This window comes from Solanum tuberosum, unplaced genomic scaffold (assembly GCF_000226075.1).
Source record: "Solanum tuberosum cultivar DM 1-3 516 R44 unplaced genomic scaffold, SolTub_3.0 scf00478, whole genome shotgun sequence".
Taxonomy (NCBI): Eukaryota; Viridiplantae; Streptophyta; class Magnoliopsida; order Solanales; family Solanaceae; genus Solanum; species Solanum tuberosum.
This window is the reverse complement of record NW_006239405.1, coordinates 244827-256622: the sequence shown is the minus strand read 5'-3', so window position 1 is coordinate 256622 and position 11796 is coordinate 244827. Positions and strand designations below refer to the sequence as shown.

Here is an 11796-nt window from a genome sequence, read left to right as displayed (position 1 = left end):
AGAAAGAATCGAATTCAAAATCCAGGCTTCAAGCTAGTCTTGTAAATAATGACTTAGAATAAAGCAAAGCTACTGGAACATCCAGAGACTATTCCTCAAGCGGGAAGTGAAAGGCCGGAAAGCAAGAAGGCATTGGATAGATGTCCGGACATTGAGAAAGATATGAGGCTAGCTAACACATGAAAATCTCTCTCAACGGCCCCTCCGTAAGTAACTCAGTGAGAAGTAGCTCAGCAACTACTTTCTACGCCTATCAAAGAAAAGGGATAGACCAATGTGGGTTCCAAACCTCACCTTGACTTTGATTAAAGCGACTTTTGCCAAGAAAAAGCCGATGAAATAGTACCGCGAAGACAGCCCACCACTGAAACGTGCTTTGTTCTCGCTCGGCTCGCGCCCACCTGTCTTCTTCCCACTATAGTGAAAGATCTTTCACTTCACCATAGCAGGAACCTCACTAGCCTTCTCGGCCAGTTAGTCTAACCACAAGGATCATTTCCTGCTTATCCACCCACTGTAAGCGATTACTAACGAACTTGGAATACGAATGAGATCAAAAAGGCCATCATTGGGGCAAACGATGCAATAGCTTCGGTTAGAGCAAAGCCCAAAATGGCATAACCAAATAATTGTTTTGCCAATGATGGATTTCACGCCACAGAATGAATCGAGGAACTAAGGACGTTTCCAATACCGATAGTAGCTCCCGCTGAAGCAATGGGTGCAGGAGCAAGTTAAGAGTTAGAATTCCCCGACTCCGTTCCTATTTATTAGCCTTCTTTCTACTTCAACATCAACTTCGTTAGCTAACTAATTGATCCTCACCCATCTTTGGCTGCCTGTTAGGAGGATTATGTTGGACTTATGTGATCTCGTTACAACGTTCTTTTTTTTACAGAGATTTCTGGTGAAAACTTCAATCTTGAAACATGGGAGCTTCTTAAGATGTGCATGAACAACTGCAGGCACGACTTGTCATCGAGACTCTTACCCCAAATTAAGGGATTCGACGACTTGTGTACTAAAGCTCACGATGTGGATTCGAACCACTGCTTCTCCTTATTGTCGTGAGCGGGTCTGTCGTCCTCCTCATTATAGTCCTCCTAGAATCCAGAGCATTTCGTCGAAATACATCCTTTGTTTTCACCTTAGTAGTCCTATGCATAGTCAGTACTATAGCCCCAATCATGGCTACTAATAAAATAAGAATAGAAACCAAAAACCAGACGAAATAGTAGGAATAAAGTAAATTGCCCAATGTTTCCAAATTAGTCCAACTTCGTACCTTTCCGGCATAAACCGTATATCTCAGAGAGGTCGTATTTCTTTGGGTTGGTAGTAATGGAATGCCTTTATTATCTAAAGTAAAGAACATCTCCCACCAAAAGATAAGTCCAATAATACCACTTACTGGTAAATAGCGCAATACTTCTTCGTGAATCTCCGCTATTTGAATATGGAACATCATAACAATGAATAGGAATGAACCGGCTATAGCTCCTATATAAACTACTGGGAAGATCATAGCGAAGAAGTCGAGACCTAACAAAAGAAGTAAACCTGAAGTGTTGCGAAAGACTGGGATGAGAAACAAACGGAATGTACCGGATTTTAGCACGTACAACCATCAAACCAGAGACCAAAGCAGGGCGCGACAAAATGGAAAGTATCATAGTACGTCGTCCTTCCCTGAAATGGAACTTTCATGCTGGAGCAAGAAATAGCATGAAAGTCGATCTATTACGACCAGCGCGGTTGTTCCTATTTCATTTTCTTCTTCCAAGCCCTTCTTAGAAAGAACTCACTGAGTTACTTACGGAATCTCAAATCTCTCTCGACGCTGAGAATTCTTTATGTGTCCAGGTCGATTAGAGGTTCGGCTTCCTTCTCCCCCACCTTTTAGCCTTCTGGACCCCTGGAAAAAAAACCTGAAATCAAAAAGAAAGAAGAGAAATTGGGCCATCTTTCCCGAGAGAGGCCGCCTTCTCTCAGGCCAGCAGTCTTCTACTTCTAGTCGACTGCTCTATGACAGGCTTCCCTCTTTCCTTGGCTCTGATCGCTCATCTACGCTCCTCCCCAGCAAGTAATAATTGAAAAATGATGTTTCATTTCCTTACAGTCAAGTGGCTTTCCGCTCCTGCATTAAGATTGAAAACGAAAAATTGTCATAAAAAAAAGGCAATCAATCAGAAAAAGAAAAAATATGGAAATAGTGAATCAAGATCTAGATGGATCCCTATCTTTATCTCTATCCACGGAGATACCTATCTATATGGAGAGAGATCTATCTATGAATCAGCCTAGACTATCCTCTATCCGGATAGATATGTCCCTATGAGCGACTACGCCGATCTTTATATGTTTTGGCCACGTCCCTTTCCGCTCCGAAGAAGAAGGTTTGGATCTTTTAATATTATGTCGTGAGGTATGTGACCTATGTTAGGTCCATAAGATACCACAGCCTTTGGTGTTCTATGATTCACCTCCCAATAATGAGTAGGTAGTTCGATCCTTTTATTTGATCTTTTTAGTAAACTGATGGGGGGTGCGGAGCAATAGGTCGAATTACTATATAAAGAAGAGTTGTAAACTATAGGACTTCTTGTTCGAGTAGGAATATTTCGGTTTTTCTCGTTCCTTCTCTTCGATAAGAATAGGGATTTTGAAATGATACAAATTCCTCTTCATTCTGTTTGTGCTCAGCGAAAGAACTGCCTAAGCATACTTTTTCGGATCCAAACTTCTTTGTTCTTTCTAAGTATTCTTCTTTCATAGAAGAACACAACTGTTGCAAAAACTAACTTCTTTGTTCTTTCTAAGTCTTCTTCTTGCATAGAAGAACGCAACTGTTGCAAAAACCGGGATTTTAGTAGTAGGCGGCATCCCCTCTTAGTTTTGAGTAGGCGGAACCATTCTGTTTTGGTTCTTCTCCACGGGTGATCCAGGAATTTTCCTATTATTTTCTCAACTGAGATTTCGATATAGAAGGATCTCTTTATTTCTTCACCGCGGGTTCTCGCATCATTTTCTTGAAAAGATATTATATCACCGTGGGAGAGTTTAAAATGAGTAATGTTAACCATTCCATTATTCACACAAACCCTTCGATGACTTATCGGCTGCCTTGCTTGAGGAATAGTTTCACAAAAATGGAGACGAACCGGGATAACGTCCGATCTTGTTTCTGGATTGAGTAGAAAGGGGATATATGAAGTTCGTTCTCTTCCTCTGTGCATCTCTGTGATGGGTAAATCTCCATAAAAAAGGGACAACTTTCGTGTAGTTTGTGATTGGATGTAACTGTTAAGATTTTCTCTAGAATAAATCTTTCTCTTAATAGATCTCTTCTTGTTCCTCAATCTTCCGAGAATACGGCGTTGTATTATTGTAAGTTCTCTGTTCCAAACATTTCCTGAAAGTAGACGACAAGTTTTAAATCTTAATGCAGGCAAGGCATATCTCGTTGAATCAGTCTTTTTCGCCACATCGCATATAAGGGGAATCGAACCCCCTCTACTGCTGGCGGGCAGATGTATAATGTACTACTTCGATCCAGCAACTTCTTAGGAGTAGGTTTTGGCTTGCCCCTCTCCTTACAATCAAGTGGTTGAACGCCCCTTTCTTCTTATTAGTCAGATAGGTTTGGAACCCTTTCCCCTTTTAATATAATAATAAGGTAAGCTTCCAAAGCTCTTTTCTTCAGCTGGTGCGTAGGAGCGCACTTTAGTTTTCCCCCTAACCTTAACAAGGGGCTTTCATGAATAGGGATTTCCCGCCAGCAGTCTTCTCTTCCTATCACTTCACTTCGTTCTAGAAATCTGATCTCACCGGGTCGGGCGAAGGGGAAGGAAGGGATGGGTGGTCCAGGAACAACAACGAGAGAGGGCTCGTAGCCCCCCCTCTCACTCTTCCCCACGCCTATTTGTTCACCCGAGATGCAGAACTCTTTTTCTTTTTTAATGAATAGATAGAGCCATGATACATTCCGAAATATTGTAAAGGTAAATAGACTCTTTTCGCCCCTTTTCGATGTCTGCCTGAGGACCTATGTTAATGTTTTGGAAAGGGGATGTTCGCCTTTTGTAACAAATAGACCCACGATACGGACTAATATATGTTCTTACCCGCAAGCATAAGTAAGATCTATTCATAGTTGGTCAGTCCCCCACGGCAGGGCTTCTCGCTTTTCATGAATGTGTCTCCCCCTCTGCTTTATGTGAGTTTTTACCCGCCTTTTTACTCTACTTGCTTCTGACTCCCTATGAGCCCTTACTTTTTCGGAGGGTCGGCGGGGCATGGGAGCCTCAGCTCATGCATCGGTTTACCGAAATAACCTCTGCTCTCCCACTTTCTTCTATTCAAAAGGCGAGCATCCCTTAAACAAAAAGGCCCTAAAAGGGTTCTTCTTTATATATTACATAAGCCCTAAAGTAGGTAGCCTCGAAAGCCGAACTCAGCAGAGTGGGTTTTGTCTTGCCCACCCCGAAAGCCGAACTCAGCAGAGTGGGTTTTGGCTTGCCCCTTTCTATCTTATTAGTCAAACCTAAACGTCCTTATTTCAAAAAACAGCGCTAACACCCTATCTATAGTAAGGGGCCTTTTCAATTGAATCTCCCACTTGATTTCGGACAGTCAAATAGAAAGACTCTTTGTTAGCTCTTCGTGCCTCCTTGACTTCTCAAACTGAACTAAGACTGTCCAACTAGAGTATAGCCGGAAGGAGCTCTTTTTGTATTGAAAGTGTTTCCAAATAGCAATCCATCGCGTCGGTAATAAGACTTAGATAAAGATACGTACTTGGAAATAAGCAGATCATAGATAAAAAATTTCATGCCTCGACTCTCCCTCGGTTCGTTCAGGAATCATAGTAGTCTTTTCATGGAGATTATTGGGAACGGAAATGTGCCTGGGGTTAAGAACAACGAGAAAATTGCCTTTTGTCTGTTGCCATGGAATGTATAGGTAGGGATTGTTTAATGCTTGGAAAGCCCGTTTCACGCTCTCTATCCCCTTTTTTTGGGGTCCCATGAGCCGCTTTTTAGTATTCGTGTTCACCTTCGCTCCGCACCATCCCTTCCACACGGAAGGATCATGGGGTTCTCCCAACATACATATCCGGGGGTTGAATAGACCATCTCTGATTGTATTTTAGTCGGTCGGGGGAAGCGGTAGCTTCGTGCTCCGCTTCTCTCGTGCTTGCTTGCGTGAAGGCTTAGAGCCCTTTTCGCTAGGTCCAAAAGCTTCCCAAAAGATCTGATCCAACAGAAATCCCGCATTAAGCGTAGCTGATATGCGGCTACGGCTAACCGATCATATCATTCCATAAAAAAAATCTATATGTATAGAGAGATTCCCTAGATATACAGATAGAATATATGTTCATGGATAGATAGACATTCCATGGATTCTTAGTTTTTGGGCTGAAAAAGCTTGTCGATCCAAATGAATCATTCTTTCGATCTCTCTTCGCTCCCCACCCCGAAACTGACACACGGCACAGCGCCCATTCACTTCGCGCGCAGGAAAGCAACAAAGTTCAGTTCATAAGACCGCAGCGCAGCGGAGTGGAGCAGCCACGACACTTCCTTACTTGATCTCGCTGGTGGCCACCTAAACGGTAGGTAGGCGGCGGATGTGTGACATTTGGAGTTGTCGTTCATGCACCTGTCCCCAATGGAAGAATGAGTGATATGTTCCCCTGCGGATCATGGCCTTACCACTCGGTCCCCTATGGCCAACGGGGAATCGGTATAGCAGCTCAGGTTCATTTGCACTGCGCGTTCCCGCTGGACTGGACACATGTTAGCTGTAAGAAGTATGGTTCCGAAAGTGACTTCGGTTCGCCAGTTCAGGCTTAACTCCTCGCTTTACGTTAGCAGACCTACCGGTCGGGTCGGGGCTCTGCGCTCTTTGTTTCTGTGTGGGACGATACCGGGAAGAGAGGGGAATGCGTCGAGGCGGCGAGCAAGACAACTACATTTTGGCTTTTCCCTCCATGAGATGAGCCCATGTATTGGACTGATGGATAAGAGAACTGAGCTGGCCTAAAAAGCGCTTGGGCGCTCTACGTACGATATAGACTCCATCAGATACATATCGATTTCTTTCTGATGGATCAAGAATAGATAGTTGTCTCATCAATAGATAGAAATAGGAGATTTCCCCTTATTCTTGAGAGATTCCCCTCTCTATCTCTTTCGATCTATCAGAACAGATCAGGCTATCTATCAATCGATTTGAAAATAGCACGCTCATCTCGCTTTTCGTTCATTTTCGCCACGAAAACATAGCCGCCATAATAAGAAGCAGGCAAAGCAGCTAGAAGTACTCGTTTCACGCCCTTGAATTATTATTCACGAATCAATTGGGAAAGACAACAGAATGATTTGATTCTGACTTCGTAAAGCCGGTGCTTCTGTTGCCTGCGCGTAGGGCTATCCCCCACTCCCGTCCTGGGGCGCTAAGGGGCTTTTGTTTTTGGAACAGACAGCAGTGTTTTGTTGATGCCTCGAATCAAGCTTTTATTGCGATATGCTATGCTTTCTCCCCCATTGCTAGTAGGTTGATGGGTCGCGCGCCTGGCACACATGTTTTGGCTTTGTGTGTCCATAACTCAAAATAGGTGACCTAACGGTCGTCGCCCGACTAAACATACCAATAGTCACCAGATTCATATGAGCTACTGAGGAGTTAGCAATGATCTTCTTAAGATCGATCTGGCTTAAAGTGGTTGAGGAAGTATATATTATAGAAATCACGCTTAAAGTATAAATGAAAGGAGTGGAACAAAGTGTCGCTTCGGGAAACATGGGTCTTAAAAACCCGTAGTTTCCCAATTTTAAAGCAATTCCTGCCAAGATGACGGATCCTGCCATAGGTGCCTCTACATGAGCTTCGGGTAACCAAATATGAATTGGTACCATAGGCACTTTGACGGCGAAAGAGGCGAAAGAAGCAATCCATAGAAAGATTTGGCGCCGCTCACTAAATTTTATGGTTAATGAGATTTGTAAATCGGTTGTTCCTGTTTGGAGAAGAATCAACAGAATAGCTAATAGCATAAAAACATATCCAAGTAAAGTATAAAGGAACAACTGATATGCTGCCTTGATCTTTCTTTGTCTTGAACCCCATACCCCTATAATAATGGTAGAGTCAGGGGTGGTCCCAAAGCGGAATTGACCGGTGGTGCTTGGTCGAAGCTCCAGTAGGTATCCACTCCCTTCTCAGAGAACCGTACGTGAGACTTCTGCCTCATACAGCTCCGTCCCGAGCTTCCGTCATCGGCCTTGGCATTAAACCACTATCTATGCATGTATTTTTAGCCTAGACTGACGAATCTTTTACTTCTCGGGTGGTGTCGAACAATGGTGCTTGCGTTGCGGGAGATGCCCGCCCGTAGGGTCCGGCCTGCTTCCCGCCAGAAAGAACCGCTCACTAGCTAGCCAAACTAGTGGGGGCCCTATCTGGAGACATACTGAAAACCATGCCTTTCGAACCGAACGCAATGCCCATCTTCCAAATAAAAAAAAGGGCTCGTTGGGAAGAAAGATTACGTGCGGCCTGTAGAGCACATGTAAGGCACAGTCGAGTTGCTCACGCAGCGGATCACTCTCTCAGAGAGAGATAGAGGTGTGAAAGTAATAGCCTTATGTTATGGTCGCCCACCGACTTACGGCCTTTACGCTACTACTATTGTGATGTGAGCGGTTCAAATTGGTTGAATCTTTCTCAATCATCCTGGCCGGAAATTGTATGCAGCACTTGTACGGAGCATAAAGGCTTGGAACTCTTTTCTTATCTGAATCTTAAGGACAGGACCCTACCCTATTCTCGAACCCTCTGCCGAGCTCTACCCTGCCCGCATTTCCTTGTGTTTTGAAGAGGAAAAAAGATCTCTCTACCTGTTGCCAACAGTCTTTCTTCGGAATTATCTGAACGGGTCGATCCTCCCATCCCGTTTGTTTTAGCAACTTATCCTAAAGTCTCCTCGCCAAGAGCTCCCCGGCGACGACAGAGGAAGCAACCCATCTGCTGTGGCGGGGCGGCTTTTTTCGTTTACAATAAGACCTGGACGATTATCCCTACCTTCGGTAGCTTACGAGTTTACGTCCATCCCTGGTCGGGTACAGTTTCCTTTCGATTTCTCCTTTGTAGTCGTTACCCAAATTCGCGCAAGTGTGTCCATAGCCCCCAAACTTACATGACGAAGAATCCTTTCTCGCGAACAAACACAACCCCTACACACACCTAGGAGCACCCCCTCATGCATATCCATACAAGACCCGAGTAGGCGGTTCGAGGTCCTACGAGGTACCCACTATTCAGAGTACTCTCCCAAAAGGAAAAAGATGTGTCTGTCAAGTTCGGTTCTTCTTAGTTGGGTTGGGCGGGTTCGACCAGAAATGCTATGCTTACACACAAGACTACCCCTCTTCCCAAAAGCTTCGTGGGGACTACTTTAGGACGACGGACGACCGCCCGTAGGGGGTTTACTGCACAAGGTCCCTGCAAAGGAAAGGCTTTATCCCAGCGAATAGAATATACTCAGCTCCGCACAACATAGGGATTAGCACACTTTCGGGAAGAACATAGAATAGTAGAAGATCCAGCATGAAGAACACGGCGATCATTATAAATTCATGAATTAGAAATGCTGTAATGTACTCTTTCCCATAACTTCTCATTCCAGATCAACCCACTAAAATGCAAATAGGGATCAGAAATGTGGTCAATATCACGAAGAATAAAAAGATACCGTCTATACCCAAATACAAATTGATGTTTTCATAAGGAAGCCATCGAAGGCTTTCCACAAATTGAGATTTGGCCGTAGAAGGATTGAATTGTATCCAAAGAACAGGGGGATACAAAAAAGTAATAAGAGAGGCACACAGACCAATTAATCGTATCGGTCGTATTCTTGAATTTGGAATGAAAAGAGGAGTAATGCTTCCTAACACGGGACAAATAATAAGACCACTTAGATCAGAATAGCATTCACAGAAATGTTCTAACATAGAGTAGAATCGAACATGGAAGAGATTCATTGGCAACAGTAAAAAGATGGGAGCCTAATTCCAGTACAATAGGGGTCTATCAGTGCAAGTCAGCTGAACACCGTGATTGATGAGTGGATAAGTGGGTTAGGTGCACCTCTCGCCCAGTGGGAAGTAATGAGGCTAGTCTCCCCCCCTTTCCCCTGTCCGTGAGAAGCAAGTAAACTCTATAGCCCTAAACTAAAGGAGCAGTTCAAGTTCGTTCAGCTTGAGGGATAAATTACGTGGCTGACCTGCCAGTCCATCAAATATCGTAGTTTATCCTTAAAAGCAGGAGGTTCCTTGTGTGAAACTTAGATGTTGAAGCACGCACCTCAATCACCCTGCCTGTGTGAATTGAACGAACTTCAAAGTACAACCAGCTTAAGCTGGTTTTCCATCGATTTTTTAGTGTTCGGCCATTTCTAGCAAAGTCTAAAGGACATATTCGTTGCCGATTTTGGGTTCTGATGGAAGATACTGCTGAGGTTATACACCAAGTACGCACGTGATTCTGCTCTGGCAGAAGTGCACGCGCAATTCAGCTCTGGAAAAACTCTCTGAGGTCTAGAGAGAGATGAAGTTTATAGTCACCCTCTGCCTCTCAGATAGCATTCTTTTCCAACACTTCTATGTGAAGATAGATGTAATATTAATATGATTGATAGTTTCAGTTTACTATTTGAAGTTTTCCAAAGTCTCAAATTGGTTCCGGCCTTGTTTCGTAGTGAATTTATGGATTTGAATACTTCTAACACTGAATTTTTTTTTGTAAATTCAACTTGACTTGTACCTGGAACAGAGAAAAAGGGTATCCAATTGAAATCCAGACACTTTTTTTTATTTTTTGCTTAGATGTGCTTGGCAGATGCTAAAGCCAGAGCGTGATGGCAAGAATTGATCGAGCGAAGAATCACAGTTCTCAGCTATCACATTCAGAAAGACTACTGGCCTAATTTCACTCAATTAAATAAACTATACCCTTACAAAACTTATTAGTACTCCTACACAGTTGTTCAATTTTAATGTCATTCTCAATTCTATCCCTAACTGGGTCTTTAATTTCAGGTTCTTTTGAGGAGGGTATCTTTTTGGTTAATATCAGCCCGGCTCACATGGACTTCCGGTATTTCTTAGTTGACAACTTTTTTATTGCAATTTGAAGTTCTCTAGTTACTCCTGCACAAGCAACAGTAGTTATGGATTTGATTGAGCGGCGCTGGGAAGAATGGATCGGGGAGATGCCCTTGAAGATCACTTACCTAGCTCTGGAAGGACATGAGTGGAGAATTGTCACCTGATTTGATCCAAAAAACACAGGGCGGACTTACCTTATTGGTGAGTCTTGGCCGGATTATTGTTTAAGGATGAACATATATTAGTCCGTATCGTGGGTCTATTTGTTACAAAAGGCGAACATCCCCTTTCCAAAACATTAACATAGGTCCTCAGGCAGACATCGAAAAGGGGGCGAAAAGAGTCTATTTACCTTTACAATATTTCGGAATGTATCATGGCTCTATCTATTCATTAAAAAAAGAAAAAAGAGTTCTGCATCTCGGGTGAACAAATAGGCGTGGGGAAGAGTGAGAGGGGGGGGCTACGAGCCCTCTCTCGTTGTTGTTCCCGGACCACCCATCCCTTCCTTCCCCTTCGCCCGGCCCGGTGAGATCAGATTTCTAGAACGAAGTGAAGTGATAGGAAGAGAAGACTGCTGGCGGGAAATCCCTATTCATGAAAGCCCCTTGTTAAGGTTAGGGGGAAAACGAAAGTGCGCTCCTGCGCACCAGCTGAAGAAAGGAGCTTTGGAAGCTTACCTTATTATTATATTAAAAGGGGAAAGGGTTCCAAACCTATCTGACTAATAAGAAGAAAGGGGCGTTCAGCCACTTGACTGTAAGGAGAGGGGCAAGCCAAAACCTACTCCTAAGAAGTTGCTGGATCGAAGTAGTACATTATACATCTGCCCGCCAGCAGCAGAGGGGGTTCGATTCCCCTTATACGCGATGTGGCGAAAAAGACTGATTCAACGAGATATGCCTTGCCTGCATTAAGATTTAAAACTTGTCGTCTACTTTCAGGAAATGTTTGGAACACAGAACTTATAATAATACAACGCCGTATTCTCGGAAGATTGAGGAACAAGAAGAGATCTATTAAGAGAAAGATTTATTCTAGAGAAAATCTTAACAGTTACATCCAATCACAAACTACACGAAAGTTGTCCCTTTTTTATGGAGATTTACCCATCACAGAGATGCACAGAGGAAGAGAACGAACTTCATATATCCCCTTTCTACTCAATCCAGAAACAAGATCGGACGTTATCCCGGTTCGTCTCCATTTTTGTGAAACTATTCCTCAAGCAAGGCAGCCGATAAGTCATCGAAGGGTTTGTGTGAATAATGGAATGGTTAACATTACTCATTTTAAACTCTCCCACGGTGATATAATATCTTTTCAAGAAAATGATGCGAGAACCCGCGGAGAAGAAATAAAGAGATCCTTCTATATCGAAATCTCAATTGAGAAAATAATAGGAAAATTCCTAGATCACCCGTGGAGAAGAACCAAAACAGAATGGTTCCGCCTACTCTAAAACTAAGAGGGGATGCCGCCTACTACTAAAATCCCGGTTTTTGCAACAGTTGCATTTTTCTATGCATGAAGAAGACTTAGAAGTACAAAGAAGTTTGGATCCGAAAAAGTATGCTTAGGCAGTTCTTTCGCTGAGCACAACAGAATGAAGAGGAATTTG

The 11796-nt window shown here is 43.4% G+C and overlaps 1 protein-coding gene across 1 annotated transcript in view; it reads right to left on the bottom strand.

Annotated features, from left to right (window-relative positions):
• Positions 1-1921, bottom strand: part of LOC102588211 (NADH-ubiquinone oxidoreductase chain 6) — a 3906-nt gene extending 1985 nt beyond the window's left edge. The window contains 4 exon segments of the mRNA XM_006364193.2: positions 290-415; positions 1023-1587; positions 1590-1613; positions 1616-1921. Coding sequence (XP_006364255.1) covers positions 290-415; positions 1023-1587; positions 1590-1613; positions 1616-1727 — 827 coding nt within the window. The 5' untranslated portion in view covers positions 1728-1921.
• Between the last annotated feature and the right edge of the window lie 9875 nt (positions 1922-11796).